Source organism: Ornithodoros turicata, chromosome 6 (assembly GCF_037126465.1).
Source record: "Ornithodoros turicata isolate Travis chromosome 6, ASM3712646v1, whole genome shotgun sequence".
Lineage (NCBI taxonomy): Eukaryota > Metazoa > Arthropoda > Arachnida > Ixodida > Argasidae > Ornithodoros > Ornithodoros turicata.
Genome location: NC_088206.1, coordinates 60,229,220 through 60,245,832, shown reverse-complemented (window position 1 = coordinate 60,245,832; position 16,613 = coordinate 60,229,220). Strand labels below are relative to the sequence as shown.

Here is a 16,613-nt window from a genome sequence, read left to right as displayed (position 1 = left end):
TGAGCAGGTGTATGCTTGTATTAGTTGTTATTTGCACACGACGATTTGAAGCAGATGACTCCTGGGATGCACGCCTTCGCGAACCAAGCGATATTGAGGCAGATATATTTGCACAGTGTACCTCGGTGTTTCCCACTTTGCCTTGCAGTGTCTCGGGAGACCTCGTTCTGTTCGAGGATGTGTTCAATACGCGTTCCCCTTCTGGGTTGTAGTCCTTTGGCCTTCGTGAAAGAAGTTCCCGGACATGGGTTTAGCTGGGTTTCTTCCTGACGACAAAGTAGTCAACGAGCACTTGGAGTGTGTCGAGGATGTCTAGCAGGCAACCGTCGTAATGTCGTCCGCAGTCAGCATTAGGGTCCCTGCCGTAGCGAGCAGCAAGCTGAAGGGGGCTTATAGGGCTGTTCTCTTCTACTCCAGGCCATGACTGCAAGGCCCTAGTAAGACGAAGTGAACTTTACATAAGTAGAAGAAACCACGCATAGTATTCGTTTAAAGGTGATATAATCCGTAAGAACACTTCCGTACTCACTTCCTACGTGTTATATCACATGAACCACCGAAAATAAAGCAATAAAGAGACCATTGGGAAAACTCTCTGACGAGGAACATTGCCGATGAATTTCTCTTCTCTCCTTTAGAATATATGTTCGCAAGTGATAATGCTACGATAATTCCTGGCTCTACGTCTCCTTTTTCTACTCCGTGTTAGCGCCGCGAAGCAACTGTGGCTATGAGCGGCGTACAGACATGGACAGATGGAGAGAGGACAGCAGGAAGGAGTGGGGGCAGAGGGGTTAGTATGCGTCCTGTGCCGTCTTCAGGGGGAGCTGTGCCAACATTCGTCTGGAAAGTCTTCGGAAAACCCAGGGAAAACCTCAGACAGCACGGACGGTGACAGGATTCGAACCCGTTTCACCACCCAATCTCGGCGTGGAAAGCGATCATCCTAAGCACTATGCAACGGGAGCTGGTGGGCTTTACGTCGACAGACAACTAGGAGATGCGTCAATTATGCGGGCAAATACGGTATTTAATACGAAAACAAATAATTAGCGATGGGGCTTCCCTATCTCTCTTCTCTGTTGCTCTTTATTTAACGGGATCGAAAAACCAATTGTAAACACGTTGACACTGTATGCTTTTCCATAAGCGGAACCGCCCCCATTATGACAGAGACAGTTCTTCTGGGCTGACCATTAGAAGAGCATACAGTCTCTTTTCGAAATTTCGGCGGCTCCTGACATAAGGTTTTTGCTTCGATATTCGACAAACAGTACGGTAGCCAAGCGAAGAGTAGTACAGAGCCAAAAGACGTACGGAAATGCAATCTGAAGAGCCTGCCCAAGCATCCCGTACTGACGCGGTTTGTTGTGTGCCTCGCATATGGTGCGCTTGAGGCATTCTTGGGCGTCCAGTCTTGGCAACAGAGTGGGCACACTTGAAACCAGCTTCAGCAGCATTTCGTGGCTCTGACGAAGGAAACCGTTCACTGAGAATTTCCGCAGCGCCATCTGATGTTCCCAGGAAGGAATGACACTGGCGGAGGAAGACACGGTCAGCCACAGTATAAGGATCGCTGTCCTCATCATGGTACCTCTCCTGCGCAAAACAGTGTTATTCTTGACACAAAGGGCTACTTTACGTACGGTGACATATTACTATCAGGCGAAAGCATGTGCACCTTCTTTCTGTGCATCTCTTGAAGTAATACGCGATAGATATCGTGATGACGATGGTTGAGTGAGAAGGTATCGGGTATCTCTCCATTTTTCTAGCAGTAGTAGGGAAATTGCCGTGGGCCAGTCGGAAACAGGTAAGGTGAAACAGAGATGGCTTTTATATCGGACAAAATGGCGTACAACAGAGGGCATTTTGTCCGATATAAAAGTCATCTCTCTTTCACCTTACCTCCGAGCAATCTGCCTGCCGCTGCGGCGGCATGCTCGGAGCGCCCTTGGCCGACTTCACAGGGGACTGAAGCACCTTAAAACTGAACTTCACGGCATAACACGTACGCTCCTGGCCAGCCACCATCCCAAACAACATATCGTTCTCCCCCTGATTTGTCGAAAATGACCTACGGGTTTTTGTGATACTTATGCTGGTCACAAAAAGGTGTGCGCTCATTCCATTCCAGAAAAAGATAACGACGCATGCGCGAGACGGTGGTGGGTCGTAGCGGGAATTTGCGGAAGCAAATTGGATGGCACGTGAAGGAGAAGCTAGCATTCGATATAGGGCGCTGTAACGGACAGCACTGGCCCGAAAATCCGAGCCCGACCCGTTCAGGGGTAGGCACTGTTTCTTTTCTTTCTTTCTTTTTTCAAGTATGGGAACCTGCTTCACACCAGAAAACCGGAGCCTGCAGGCCGCATTCTGATCCCACAGTTCTTTGCCTTTGGCCGCGGACCGGGCTCCGGTCTACTCCACCTGCCCTTAACTTTGGCCTCAACTCTTTGTTGCACATTTGTTGTCCGCACATTGCTCGCTGCTGGGGCCCAGGAAACTGCTTACGATCTTTCTCGAGCTTGCGATGACAGAATGAGTGTGACGATGTTGCTTCCTGGGGCTCAACGATCTTGATATCAGAACCAAAATGGCCTCCCATTATGCGGAATCAAAGAGAACATGCTCCTGCACGCACTACGCTCATGGCAACCACTTTACTTCAGGTTCAGGTTTACTTTGTGGGTTTGCAGCAAGGCGGCGCCAATCTTTTCTGAAATGGCCCACGCCGACGGAAAAAGAACAAAGAAGAAGGAAAGTGGACGACGAAGAAGCAGATGTCAGTCCAACTCGATTCGATCTATACCTTCACCGCGACGACTGTCATACTTTCCTTCGCTGTTAGTGCCACCGGTCTCACATAGCGACACCACAGGATCGTCATGTCCGCCCCAGAAGCCGCCCCGCCAAACCCTATGGCCTACATGCTCACCATCGGCGGATTCATGAAGATTCTACAACTGGGCTGTGGTTTCCCATCCTTTTTCCTGATACTCTCCAAGAGCTTCAACCGTAAGCAGAACGTCTTTCTCATGAAGGAAGCCGAGCTGAGCGTGACGGTCATGATATTTGGATTCGTCATCTCTACCCTCATCATCACTGTGTCCATCATTCACGGTTCTTCGGAGGTTCCTCAGTCTCACTACTACATGATTAACTACATGGTGGCAACCATCACCTATATCGCCAACACAATATGGTACATCATCCATAGCGCGGACGATTTCAAATTCAACATGGACAATCTGCCCGTCTTCCTCTGCGTAGTACACACGTTGATAAATATTGCCGAAGTCATCATGGTCTGTGCTTCCTCGCGGCGTCCTCCGCCACCAGCCAAGTGACGTCGTTTGGAACCACATAACGGTATATTAAACAATGTGTGGCGAATCTTTCATGCATTGGAGGTGCTATTTCGTCTGAGCGGGTAGACACCAGTATTTCCTGACTATTACAGGGTGTTTCAGTTAAATCCTCAGGCTAAATAATTCGCGAACGGGTGCACCAATCGAAGAACTATGTTTTTACAAGTATCTGTCCGATACCACCTACACGCTGCGCACCGTGTGAATGAGTGGGAGGCGCTCATTATTGAAATAAAAATTCAAATGCATTTCGTGAAAAACATTACTTCTAAAGCAGGGTGCCGTCGGCGTTAAAGAGGGCACTACCCCTTTTGGCACCTTCAGTGGACACCTTTTAGAGAAAAATCTGCCACCGAAGCAGGTAATTTGTTGCAGTAATTAATTAGTTTCGGTTTAGATATTTTTGTCGCGGGTGGTCGCGTGTGAAGCGCAAAAGGGCGCTCTTCCGCTCCCTTATCCACAAATGAATTACGTCCTTAGACGGAAACCAATTAGTTACTGCAACAAATGACCCACTTCGCCGTGGCAAATTTTTCTCTAAAAGGTGTCCACTGAAGGCTCCGAAAGGGGTAGCACCCATTTTAATGGTGACGGCGCCCTGAGTTAGAAGTTGTTTTTCCAGAAACTCATTTGAATTTTTATTCAAATAATGAGAACCTCCCACCCATTCACAAGGTGCACAGCTTGTAGGTGGCATCGGACAGATGCTTGTTAAAAAAAGAAAAGAAAACTTCGATCGGTGCACCCGTTCGTGAATTATTTAGTCCCGGGGATTTAACTGAAACACCTAGTATAATGTTTTTTTTTTTTTTTTGCTTTGGCGTTTTTTTTGTTGTTGTTGTTGTGTTGTATAATTTATCCTACAGTGTTTATCCACCCCCGAGCTACTCGATTTCTCCCTGAATTCCATTCGCTACGAAATCCTCGAGTGACATTTCCACTGAAGACTAACAAAGACGCCACGTGTGTAACACATATAAGAACGGGTCACTTACGTTCCCAGAAATACACCCATGTGTGTCACTGCGGGTTGGTCACCCCCCCCCCCCTCCCCTCACACACACACACACACACACACACACAAAAGGAATAGGAAAGGACGTAACACCAAGAGGAGAAACAAAACACGCGATAACACCCGAAGGCACAATTATCGCCCGTTTTCTCCCCGAATTACACATTTAAAGCGGTCGCTCTGAAGAAGAATCAAAGGCAATGCAAACACAACGAGAATGCACAACGAGCGAAACAACTGGTGGATGTTTTGGCTGAGAACCCGATTTTCTCGCATATTAGCCGCACCGCAGATAAGCAGCAGGTCACTGTTTTTCCCGCACTGGGGAACGCTTTTGGCTGATAAGCCGCACCGCCAGAAAAGCCGCGCGGCTTGTACGTCGGGAATGTATCACAATGTATGCAGCGGGATAGGCACACATACGGTACACTTCGCCGGAGGGACTTTGTTGTCTTCTCGGCACTGTCTTCAGTACGGCTGTGCTCTTCCGCCAGTTCCTGATGCACCTCTGATCCGCGCCATACTCTCCATTACTCGCCATTTTTGTGACAACTATGAACTGCATAAGGCCACAAAAATGGCGTACGCCCACCGTTTTCATCAAATCAGGCCAGATAACGATATCATTCGAGATGATGGTTGGCTAGGAGCGTGCTACGCGGTGAAGTTCATTTTTAAGAATGCAGGAGAAACTTCCCTCAGATAAGCCGCAGTGGACCCCTAGAGATATCACCGGATTATATGCTTGAAAATATGCTATGTATAGGAACTGGCATCATCCTCTTGAGCCTTGTTCATGTGAAGCATCTAATAGCCAAATTGCAGGGGGGGGGGGGGCGAGAAAAAAAAAAAAAACAAATGCGTACGTCTCCCATTTTCATCAAATCAAGACGGCGGCTGGTTCGGTTCTTGGCATTTGGTATGGTGGCGAGCGTGCTATCCGGTGAAGTTTTGTTTTTAGAATGTTGCTATGAAAACAGAACTTCAATGCATAGCACACTCCTAGCCAACCATCACTCGGAATGACGTCCTTCTCGCCCCAAATTTGTTGAAAACGGAAGGCCTAGCTATACGCATTTTTTTTGTGACACTTATGCAGTTGTATTAATTGGCTTCGCTTACTGCCAATTACAATCTGTCATGAATGATGGTGTTATCGCTTTTGATTAGAAGAGAGAGCGGGGCGTACGGCCCTTTTGTGCCAGTTACCTTACAATTTTTTTTTATCAGGACAGATTTTTTTAAAATAAAAAGGCCATTAGAGCAACGTGAATTTCGTTTTCGCAGGTTGGTCTTGGGACCAGGCGGACATTTTGTGCGTAATATGACGCTGTCGTCAGGTGCATAATTAACTACATAAATTAACTATTTTAATTTGGTTCTTGAGGGGGGAGGGTAAAGTGCGACAGCAGAATTGGAGCCAGTCATTATTCGAACCCACCGCCCTTATTAAACACCCTGTTAAGTAAACGTACTATGAGATATATATTGCCAAATTTCAATATGCAAATGAGCCGAAACTAGAACGACGCCCTTTTCGAGCGCAGAAACGACGCGGCCTTCCCCCTTATGTGGGTCGGAGAGCGGTCTGTCTCAACACCACCTAGACAGAGAAAGCCTGCTTACTCGTCGACGTGACGTAACAACTAAGAGTCAGCCAATCAGGATCGTGTTTTCGACGGCCGTAGCCAACCACGAACGTGCGTTCAGCGGTCGTAGCCATGGAGACGAGCCACCGTCAGCCACATGGGCAGCCACTGTCGTTTGCGAGTAATGACCGTCCCCATGGAAATATAAATGGGAAAATAATGGGAAAATGGGAAAACAAAATCAAGCACAAAACGGTCGCATATTTTTCTCGAGACTGATTTTCTGGAAAGCGTGTTACACTTGTCGACAGGTTCAATTTTGCGGAGTTGAGTGCAATCATTTGCAATTTCTTGAATTGCGCGAGCAGACGAATTCTGACTATATGTGTCCACGTAGCGAAGGAGGGGGAGGAGGCATTAAGCAGGCATTCTGTATCTAGGTGGCGTTGTCTATCTGGTTAGCATCTACTCCAATCAGCTTCATCGCTCCAAAGCACGTGACCCTCTCACGTGTATTGTCTGTCGCTGTTTCATGCGCTTGAGTAGTATGTCGTTCTGGTTTCGGCTCATTTGCATAGCAAAATTTGGGAATTTCTATCTCAAGCTACGTTCGCTTCTCAGGATATTTAATAAGGACGATAGATTTGAGTAATGACTTGCTCAAATTCTGCTATCTCGCATTGACGTGAAACCATCTATGTAATAAGTTAATTAATGAATTTTAGCTAATTAGTAGTCCGGTAGTTCCATACGATGTCCTAGAGGATGTCCACCGTGCCGTATAACCCAGCTGCGAGAACTAAATTTGTGCAGCTCTCATAGTTTTTTAAATAAAAAAATATGTTCTGATTAAAAAGAAAACACACTGTATATATCAATATTGACACAAAAAGGCGTTCGCCCCGCTCTCTCTTCGAATCAAAAGCGATAACCCTATCATACCTGGCAAGGGTTGGTATCCAGCGTGCTATGCAGTGAACTTCTCTCCTTAGAGCCTAGGTCGAACAATGAAATATTGCTCCAATAAAATCAAAGAGTCTAGGTTAACCATGTAAGAGTATTTTCGTCGATTACAGTATACACGTAATTGGATGCAGCACGAAACGCGTTTTGTTGGACATGTGTTGGTATCAAGGCCAACCCCAATAGTGGTAGCAAACGTGAAGACAACTGCTGAAAATGAAGATACTCCCGGAAGCTCTTGTCCGTCTTCTCAATCGGTTACATCCCATTTCGCCTATTCCCATTTTGCCTAACCCGGATTATCGGATTAAAGAGGCGGGAGGGGTAACAGCCGTTAGGCGAAATGGGACTGCCGTGCAATCTCATTAGGCAAAACCGGACTGTCGGCAAGTGGGCGTTACTTACACGCTCCGACCCGATGATGACGTGTGCAAGAAATGAATGTGCTCGTCGGACAACTACCTTACGTCGTCCGAAACAAAGACCCCTTACATTTGCAAATATAAGGTGTAAATATAATGTACAAATACAACAAAAACATTTTACAAACATTTTACATAGTGACTCCTGATGGACAGCATGACGAATGAAACAAGGCTTCGAGCCATGTTCAGTGTCACCTGAGCGATGTTAAATATGGAAACTATGTCACTATAGTCGTGTTTAATTTAACTCTTTTTTTTTTTTCTTTCGTGTTAGCGCCGCGAAGCTATGAGCGACGGCGAGGTGGCTATGAGCGAGATGTGGCTATGTGGAGATGAGAGGTGGCTATGAGCGACGTACAGATGAGAACAGATGGAGAGAGGACAGCAGGAAGGAGTGGGGGGATAGGGGGTTAATATGCGTCTTGGGCAGACTTCAGGGGGAACTGTGCCGGTATTCGTCTCGAAAGTCTTCGGAAAACCCAGGGAAAACCTCAGACAGCACAACCGGTGGTAGGATTCGAACCCACCGCCTCCCAGCTAGCACGACACCACCGAGCGAGACGCCTTAACCCACGTTCAACCTAACTACCGTATTTTCCGGTGTATAACGCGCGCGTTTTTCGGTAAAAAGGTGCTCTGAAGAGGGCCTGCCCATTATCTAACGGTGGGAGTTATACACGGAAATATTTCCGACAGGAATTCCTTTTCTGGTCGGTGTCGTACAAATTCTAGTCTCCTCCAGGGTGTGCTGTGAATTTCTCCCAAATCACTTAGGGTCAGTTGAAAAAGCCGGCGTAGGGCGTTGGAATTAATAAAAAGTTGCGATGCTACTTAAGAATGTCATTGAGCAGTCAACAATTCAGAATGGCGAACGGGACATGATGTCGTACCTCGATGCCGTGGGACATCTAATGCATATTGAGTAGAGCTGCAAATTTGGAAGAATTTTGAAGCGCAGAAAACAAAGTTGCCCTTTTAATTTTAAAAAATGTAAATAAAAACCATGTTTTCACTCTTGCACAGTCTATATTTGTGAACCAACAGATGAGGGAAGAAACCCTAATGTAATATGAATTATAAATACAGACCTCCTGCTTCAGTGAAACCAACAAGGTTGCATGTAAAGTTATATGAAGATCCGAAATTGACTTTTGGCAGCATGCCAGAGGACCGCCTTCTTTCTTACGTAACACGGATTAGTAGGCGAAGTGGGACTGTCTGCAGCATACATTAGGCCAAATGGGACCCCCTGCAGTTCGAGGTCAGTGAATCTGCTAAGGGATGGCGAGATAATCCGCTAAGAAGCATTAGGCAAAATGGGAATAGGCGAAATGGGAAGACACGTCTCAATCAGTGGCGGTTTCAAGAAGGGGCAGCGATTTATCCAGACCGCCTACAAGCCACCCCCGCCCCTCAAATCTGCAGGAGATCCCCTAAGATTTTGAAAGATTGTGCAAGATTTCGTCAAAAGCATGTAAAGACACCCCCTTGCCGAGCCCAACACGCCCCGAGGACGAAATTCCCCGAAATTCTGGGTAGACTACTGGGGGGGGGGGGGGGGGGGGGACGCCACGCTAGGTTACAATTAGTTTTCCTCCTCTCCCCTCCGCAATTACGCGGTTCCAGAATGAAACCAGCCCCCCTCCCCTCCCAAAAAAAAAAGGCATTGAATTAACGACTTGATTCTAAAATTACTGCAGAAGCCTCAAGAAGGCTGTGGTTCGAGGATTCCTTCAACAATGTTCTTGTATAAATGCACATTGAAGAACCACGGGAACAAGCTCACACCCGAGCGAAATAAGAATTTGGAACTAATATCTATCGAAGGAGGAATCGACCGGACTCTAGGTTAAAAGAAAGACCGCTTTTCCACGAAGTGGCCCGTATTCATGTTAGCACGTTTTCATCCAATGCCAGAGTGCCACATTTTTAAAAATTCGACGCACACACTCACTTCTACGGGGATGTATGTGCACCTACCTGCGGAGCTCCTGAAGCGGTTGGCGATCATGAAGTCAAGAAGCTGCTACAACAGCATCCGCCAGCAGAATCAGGCAGAAGGCCGATTCCGCATTGGGTCAGGTCACCCACACGGGGAGCGGTGGGACGGATAACGTGTTTCTTTTTTTCATCAAGCTTTGTGCGTCTCGATATAGCGGTCAATGTTTTGATGTCAACTACAGCTTCAACTTTGCTATGCCCTTATTTTATGCCGATATATTTATTTTTTTCTCTTTGTGAGTTATGTAGCGAACCGGACTTCGTTCGCTGAGAGCACACCATGACAGCAGTGTCTGCCAACATGCGAAGCAGTTCATGTGGGGTCAAATTCAAAAGTGACCATGAATAAGTAGATCCTGTAGAAGAGGTCCAACATCCTTGTTACGGTGACGCCTGATGTACCCTGCTACCTCAGTGGCGGAACACAGGGGGGGGGGGGGGGGGGGGAGGCAGATGAGGGGGTGGCTGGGCGATCGCCCTTCCCCCAAAGAATTAGGTTAAACATCAGGTGTCGCCCTCCCCATCCACGACGCTTCGAGAAAGAACCGAGGTTTGGATTCGCTCAGTCGGAAGCGAACATGCAATTGGCATGTTCTGTGCCTTGACCTTCCAAAAAATATAAATAGATTACAAAAAAGAGAGAAAGAAACAAGAGAGAGAGAGACAAACAATTTATTTTTCACAACAAAGAGAGAAAAAATTATTTCTTGCATTCGCTCCGTGTTACACGTCACAGGGTCACGCGGTTGGCTTCTCTAGGGTCAATTTTCATTCAGTAACATGACTGAACGCTGCTTGCAGAGATTCATCAGATTCATGCTTTCGTACACAATCCATCCATAAACATATTCCCCCCCCCCCCCCATGTGTGTGTCATTGACGGAGAAACGAAAGGAAACCCACATCCGCCACCTGTAGTGCTTGACTTGAGGGGTAGATGGCGCAAGCAAGAAGTTTCATTTTCGACCGGTTGCTCTTATACTCGTACATCGGCTTTATCCCTCTATCCGCTTCTATCGCTCTAGTTGTTATTTTGCTCCTGTGAGTGTGTGTTGTGGTGTTTTGTTTTAGTGCGGTAATATGGGTGTCAGTTGTGTTTGTGAGCGATGGTTGCCTTATGTATCGAAAGCAGTACCGTCTTCTTGAAGACTCAGTGCGGAACAACGGATGCTTTAGCGAATGATGGCCAACGATCCTGAAATTTTCATGCAAACTCCATTGGCTATTTGGGTAAGTAGTGTTTGACCAGCTTTCGCTTAGTGATGCTCATTTGCGTGTCGAGTCAGTTTTCAAGGACTCGGTTTTGCACAAAAGTCACAAAGAAAAGTGGTCACATTTATTCGTCTCCAACATATATGTACACGTAGAGATCTAAAGGGAAATTAGTAAACGAACCCTTTCAGGGAAATGGTTCCTCGACAGGTGAGGTTTCTAGGTGATTGTGTTGTCAGTATCGATTTCGTTCACGGCGAAACGTTTCCAATTGCCCGCGTATCTCATGTCAGTGCTGCTGAAATTGAGATTCTCTGTTTCTTGCTACGGTTGCTGCTTTGGGAAGGTTGAGGACACCGAATTGATGGTGCGTTGCACCAGTGCGCTAAAACAATGGCCCCTATTGTAACCCATGCCGACGACCCCGATTTATTCGCGCGGCGTGCACGGATTAATGGTTTCCAGCCTGAGCTGGAAAAAAAGAAATGCGAGTGCTACTTTTAGCCTTGCGGAGGCATGAACTTTGGGATCAGATTTACGAACTAAGAGTTGGAATATGCTGCTTGGAATGCGTAATCCGTACGTGATCGGCCTATATGGGTCACTACTCCATTGATCCTCTGGTTCACCGCTTTTTCGTGCGAAGTATATATCTGATACTTGGCGACGCGAAGGGAACGAAAGAGGGACAACTACGCAGACCAACTGCGTGCAGAAATGTGGTGGGAGCGATCTGTGAACTCGCATAGCGGTGCCCTTTCACGTTCTCCTTTTGTGTGAAGGCCACTTGTGTGTTCTTGTGCACCATAATAACACTGAAATGTGAGCTTTGTAACAGGGAAAATATTTTGTTTTAGGTCAGAACATTTTACGACGATGATGGCAAACCGTTGGATTTTAAGCAGCTGTGTGATGGTGTCTTCCTGCACAATGTCTGGCTTCAAATGTAAGTCTTCGTTTAGGAATGTTAGTACACCTTTGTATATGTAGGAAATACAATTAAAAGGGAGACTTGGACCTCTTGGAGGGGGGCCAACTTCTGGTGCAAGTCATATTAATCTAATCAGGTTTAATATTTTCTCTCTAGTGATAGCCAACCTACTTTCGCCGGGGTGACCAATCCAGCTACGGACTTGACTGCACGGCTACGGAATCTTAACAATTTGGTGCACAACATCAAAGCCTTTTATGAGGTTCGTTCTGGTGTGGTACAGCTTAGTTGGCAATAGAAGTTTTACTGATTGTGATAAAGTGGAGAAGACGACCTCGTGGAGTGGCATATTTGATATTCTTTCCTCCATGTTCAATATGCTGTCTACGGTGTGCTGTCTATGCAATGTCTAGCCATTGAGCTTTCCACGGAGGTACAGTTGGTATTAAATAAAAAAATTAGCACTCAGAAAGGCTGTAAAATACCCCTTCACTGCTGAGAAAGACTGGAAACAAATTTGTGTGCCGTGTCCAAATCGGTTAGAAGTGAAGAGCAGGAGGACTTGCGTACGATAGTGGGAGACGGTGGCACATGGAGATCATCATGTGTTTATAAATGGTACAGAGGGTTATGTCTGTCCAAAGTTGCATGGTTATGCATTGCATAATTACTGCGCGCCGCATGTTGAACACAAGTGTATTTCCTAATTAAGTCGCACTACAGACAACCTAGCATTCATAGGTAAATACTCAAGAATGCAGTATTACATAGGGTGTGCAGATTGATAATCCATCACATTTATGTTTACCCCGCTTAGCATACACAAGGTCTGTAAGTATACTGCATATTTTTGTACACAACTCGAGGACTTGAAAATGATTTTAGAAACAGAATACCGTAGTCATGTCGCACTTATCTGTAATGTACTTAGCGCAGAAATAGGGGTAACTGTTTTGAGAATTTCTGAAACATAATTAAGTACACAATGGAAATTGATGCTCTGAGGCTGGAACACAGAAGAAAGGATGAACACACAAGCCTCAAGTGCCTAAGAACAGTGAATGAAGAAAGAAGGAAGAAAATGTGGGTTCGAGTCCTACAGCTGGCTAACCTTTTCAGTGACTTCCTTCCTTCTTCATTCGTAATTAAGTACGTTTATCTGAAGTCTTTGGACATCTCACATGTGAAAACGAGAAGGCCATCTGTAGGCAACAAAATTTTGTTAATTGAAAATATTTTGCATGGTGCTTTTAAACATAGTGAAGAATCATAGAACACTAGGTTCTTAATCTTGTAGTGAACTATCAATTCAACAAAATTCCACGCTGCTCTGCACTTGATTTCGTTACACTGGTACTTGTACACAGTGGAAGGTGGCAGTTGAAGGGAGAGGTATACGAAAGCTATGACTGTATATCCTTTATAGCTGTTAATGGATAAACTGATCTTTTTGTATCCTTTTGTATAACTTCTTTGGTATAGGAGGTGCTCGAACAGGTGCTGGTGATGCACCTTCCAAACATCATCACCATTGCAAAAGCCGTTTACGATGGTGAGTCATACCCAAACTATGTATTTTCACTCTTTCATGTCCTATGGAACTCTTGGATGATTTCTAGACATGACAGGAAACATTGGGAAGCTGCACATGTGCATGCGAAGTTGTTCAGACTGTTGTTCAGACTAAAATGCAAAAACAAGGTTGCTTGAAATTATATTACACGCTATGTTGATTTCGTTCTTGTAATCATAGTTCAGAACTTTCATTCCGTTACGAAGGTACAATCAAAATTATGCTGGACTCTTTCTTGCTTTAGCGCTAAGCAGTGAACACCGCTTCAGCTTGTGCATCGGTGTTTTTAGCCTATGCTGCGTGCGCCACCTCATGGAGCAGTCCTGGTGAAAAACACAGTGCGCGTTGCGAAGCGGATTGACGTCGCTGTCCAAAGGACATGAAGATAAATGTTGCCGGGGGAACATTCGTGAGAATTGTCGTGGGCTACAATTCAGTGAATCTGTATTGAAAAATGCAGCAGTGCGCATCATGCCACGCATATACGGAACCCTACGATCGAACCCATTCCAAATCCACACTCCTGCTGTCTCATTGGATGCCGCCGATCTTTGCCTCCTGGTGATCCCATTTGTTGATGACGAAGACTGCACAGTTTTCATTGTATTTTTCTTCTAAATGGTAGCATTGTTTGAACTAATTTTGGTTGAATCTCACCAATTGAAACATGGACTTTCATTTGAGAGCAATGAAAGATGAAAGTCACTGAAAAGGTTAGCCAGCTGTAGGGATCGAACCCACATCTTCTGGATTGCCGGTCCAGGGCTCTACCAATTGAGCTAAGCTAACACGCCTCTCCAGCGACTTTCGGGGTGCGTCATCTGAAGGGACGACAAACCAGCCGCTCACTCTCACTCACCCTCTTTTCACTCTTACATTTTTGCTCACTCATACACACATTCCTACGACGGAAATCGACGCAAGCGGCACCTGTTGAACAAGAGATAAACTGATGTTCTGAGGCTGGAACAACATAGAGGGGACAGATACAAACAAAGCCTCAAATTGCGTAAGAAATCAACGATGAAAGATGAAAGTCACTGAAAAGGTTAGCCAGCTGTAGGGATCGAACCCACATCTTCTGGATTGCCGGTCCAGGGCTCTACCAATTGAGCTAAGCTAACACGCCTCTCCACCGGCTTTCGGGGTGCGTCATCTGAAGGGACGACAAACCAGCCGCTCACTCTCACTCACCCTCCTTTCACTCTTACATTTTTGCTCACTCATACACACATTCCTACGACGGAAATCAACGCAAGCGGCACCTGTTGAACAAGAGATAAACTGATGTTCTGAGGCTGGAACAACATAGAGGGGACAGATACAAACAAAGCCTCAAATTGCCTAAGAAATCAACGATGAAAGATGAAAGTCACTGAAAAGGTTAGCCAGCTGTAGGGATCGAACCCACATCTTCTGGATTTCCGGTCCAGGGCTCTACCCTGGACCGGCCCTGGACCGGCAATCCAGAAGATGTGGGTTCGATCCCTACGGCTGGCTAACCTTTTCAGTGACTTTCATCTTTCATCGTTGATTTCTTAGGCAATTTGAGGCTTTGTTTGTATCTGTCCCCTCTATGTTGTTCCAGCCTCAGAACATCAGTTTATCTCTTGTTCATTTGAGAGCAAGTTGTTTTTGCATTTTAGTGCCCCTTTTGAGTGGTTGGATCCTGAAATGCTATACAGTCTCATTTCTTGCTTTCTAAACCTTCTCGTGTACCTCTTCCTCATGCGCAGAATGCAGCGAACAGGAGCTCGGTCGTCTTCTCCTGCTCATGTTGGGATGTGCGGTACAGTGCAGTGCCAAGGGGCGATTCATCGAAGCCATTCGACGCCTTGACCTGGCAACACAAGCTGAATTAGCCCAGAACATAGCTTCTTTGACAGACAACCCAGAGGCAGTATGGACACGGGACTGGGGACACCTGGACGCGCTGCCTGAACCTGACCGACCACGTCTTTATGCAGCCCTTGTGCAGCATGTCACTGCCTTAACGAAGCAGCGTGATGCTGCAGCTCAGGTACATTAGCATTAAATGCTAACACACACCTTGAACATGCACTGACCCAGAATTTCCAATACCATACATGCTGAAAGGTTTATGAGAGGTCTATCTCTTACCCTCACGTTAACTCTTTCCTTAGTGCCGGAAAAATTGTCATTTCTTGGTGGTTTGACAAATATATTTTTTGTGGCTGACAGTATCACTTCAAAATGTGTTGCTATATAGGAAAATGTAGCCAAATGAATGCCCTATCGAATGGTTTAAGTTTCAGAAACAACACTATCTATGTAGTTCCAAACTTAATTTTGGAACACAAAAAAATTGGTACAAACAGCAGAAACCTAACGAAGATATGTCTGTACTTTGGACCAAAATAACAACCTGGAAGTTCCAAAATATACAAAATGTGGCAAATTTTGTCAGGAGTAATATCTGCAAATATCAACTCTATGGATTAAGATGTTCGTGAGTTGTGGAAAATAATGTCAACACCAATGTTGCTCATGCAACTGAGTGACAAAGTTCATTGAAGGAATAAAACAGAAATGAACATCATAATTTCCGCAGAAAACAGTAGTTTCATGTTCAACCTTCCTGTTCTTGTACCACATTTTGCTATTTCGACGCTTTTCTATTCCTCCTTTAGCTTTGAGGCAGGAAGAACAAGAATAGTGCAAGTTACACATATCCACACATTCAGGACAAATATCTGATTGTCTAACACCTTTAGAGTCGTTACTTGTGTTCTAATAAACGAAATCGAACCGAAATATGCTTCAAATGCGAATATTGCGCATATGCGAAAGAGGTTCGCCGTGGGAACGCGACGCTGTGACCAAGATAAAATCTCCACGCTGCCTCCTTGGTGCAGATTCGGCTTCATAAATCACCACCACAACTACAAACTAAAAGTGAACACGAAACTCATTCTGTAGTGTTTATAGTATTCACCAAATGTCACCACTTGTCCATATCTGCTTTGGAGGCCGAGCAACGCGGCTCGCAAACCGGCGATCGACGGAAAGAGTTAACACTAACATCTATGCACACTACCACACTGTGTGAGGAAAATCTGGGCAGTGCAAGTACCTTCCCCGAATCAGTGACTATTGATAGGAGGAAATCCAGCTTGAGAGCCTCTAATATTTGGATTCTTGCAGTTCAGGATCGAACCGGGTAAGCCTCGGTTCAACCTTTCTAAATAAAAGTTCAGTTGGGAGTCGGTGCTGGTACTCTTCGGTTCTGTGTCCTCATCTTGTTTGTGCACTGTTTAGCTATGTATGTTGAGGTTCATTCTAGCCCAAGGTAGAATTACTAGAATTAAAGAACCTATCTTGTTTAGCAAGACTTTTTTTGATAGTGTATCAGTATCACTTCATGATCATCTTCCTTCCAGCGGTTGGTGAACTTGGTGTTGGAACAAGAGGGCGGACAGCCGAGCGTGTGCGTGCAACATGAGGATGCTCACCTCGGGGTCGAGCTGGCGGATAGCAGGGGACGTGTGAGGCGTTTGCAACAAGAACTGTGA

At 45.7% G+C, this 16,613-nt stretch overlaps 2 protein-coding genes across 2 annotated transcripts in view; one reads left to right on the top strand and one right to left on the bottom strand.

Moving 5' to 3' along the window:
- Positions 1-5: 5 nt before the first annotated feature.
- On the bottom strand, positions 6-9,498 carry LOC135398124 (uncharacterized). The gene is made up of 3 exons (XM_064629552.1): positions 9,344-9,498; positions 1,318-1,599; positions 6-434 (listed from the first exon to the last, which is right to left on the bottom strand). The coding sequence occupies exons 2-3, from the start codon at positions 1,587-1,589 to the stop codon at positions 251-253; spliced, it is 456 nt and encodes a 151-aa protein (XP_064485622.1). The 5' UTR covers positions 1,590-1,599; positions 9,344-9,498; the 3' UTR covers positions 6-250.
- An 889-nt stretch (positions 9,499-10,387) lies between these two features.
- Positions 10,388-16,613, top strand: part of LOC135396859 (girdin-like) — a 30,127-nt gene continuing 23,901 nt past the window's right edge. Inside the window, exons 1-6 of the mRNA XM_064628064.1 lie at positions 10,388-10,594; positions 11,434-11,522; positions 11,664-11,769; positions 12,990-13,059; positions 14,817-15,100; positions 16,482-16,609. Coding sequence (XP_064484134.1) covers positions 10,544-10,594; positions 11,434-11,522; positions 11,664-11,769; positions 12,990-13,059; positions 14,817-15,100; positions 16,482-16,609 — 728 coding nt within the window. The 5' untranslated portion in view covers positions 10,388-10,543. The remainder of the gene's footprint in view (positions 10,595-11,433; positions 11,523-11,663; positions 11,770-12,989; positions 13,060-14,816; positions 15,101-16,481; positions 16,610-16,613) is intronic.

Coding starts and splice junctions, on each gene's coding strand:
- LOC135398124 (XM_064629552.1), bottom strand. CDS start 1,589: ATGATGAGGACAGCGATCCTTATACTGTGGCTGACCGTGTCTTCCTCC. Junction 435..1,317: donor GCTCTTCAGATTGCATTTCC/GTACGTCTTTTG, acceptor TCGTCTTACTAG/GGCCTTGCAGTCATGGCCTG.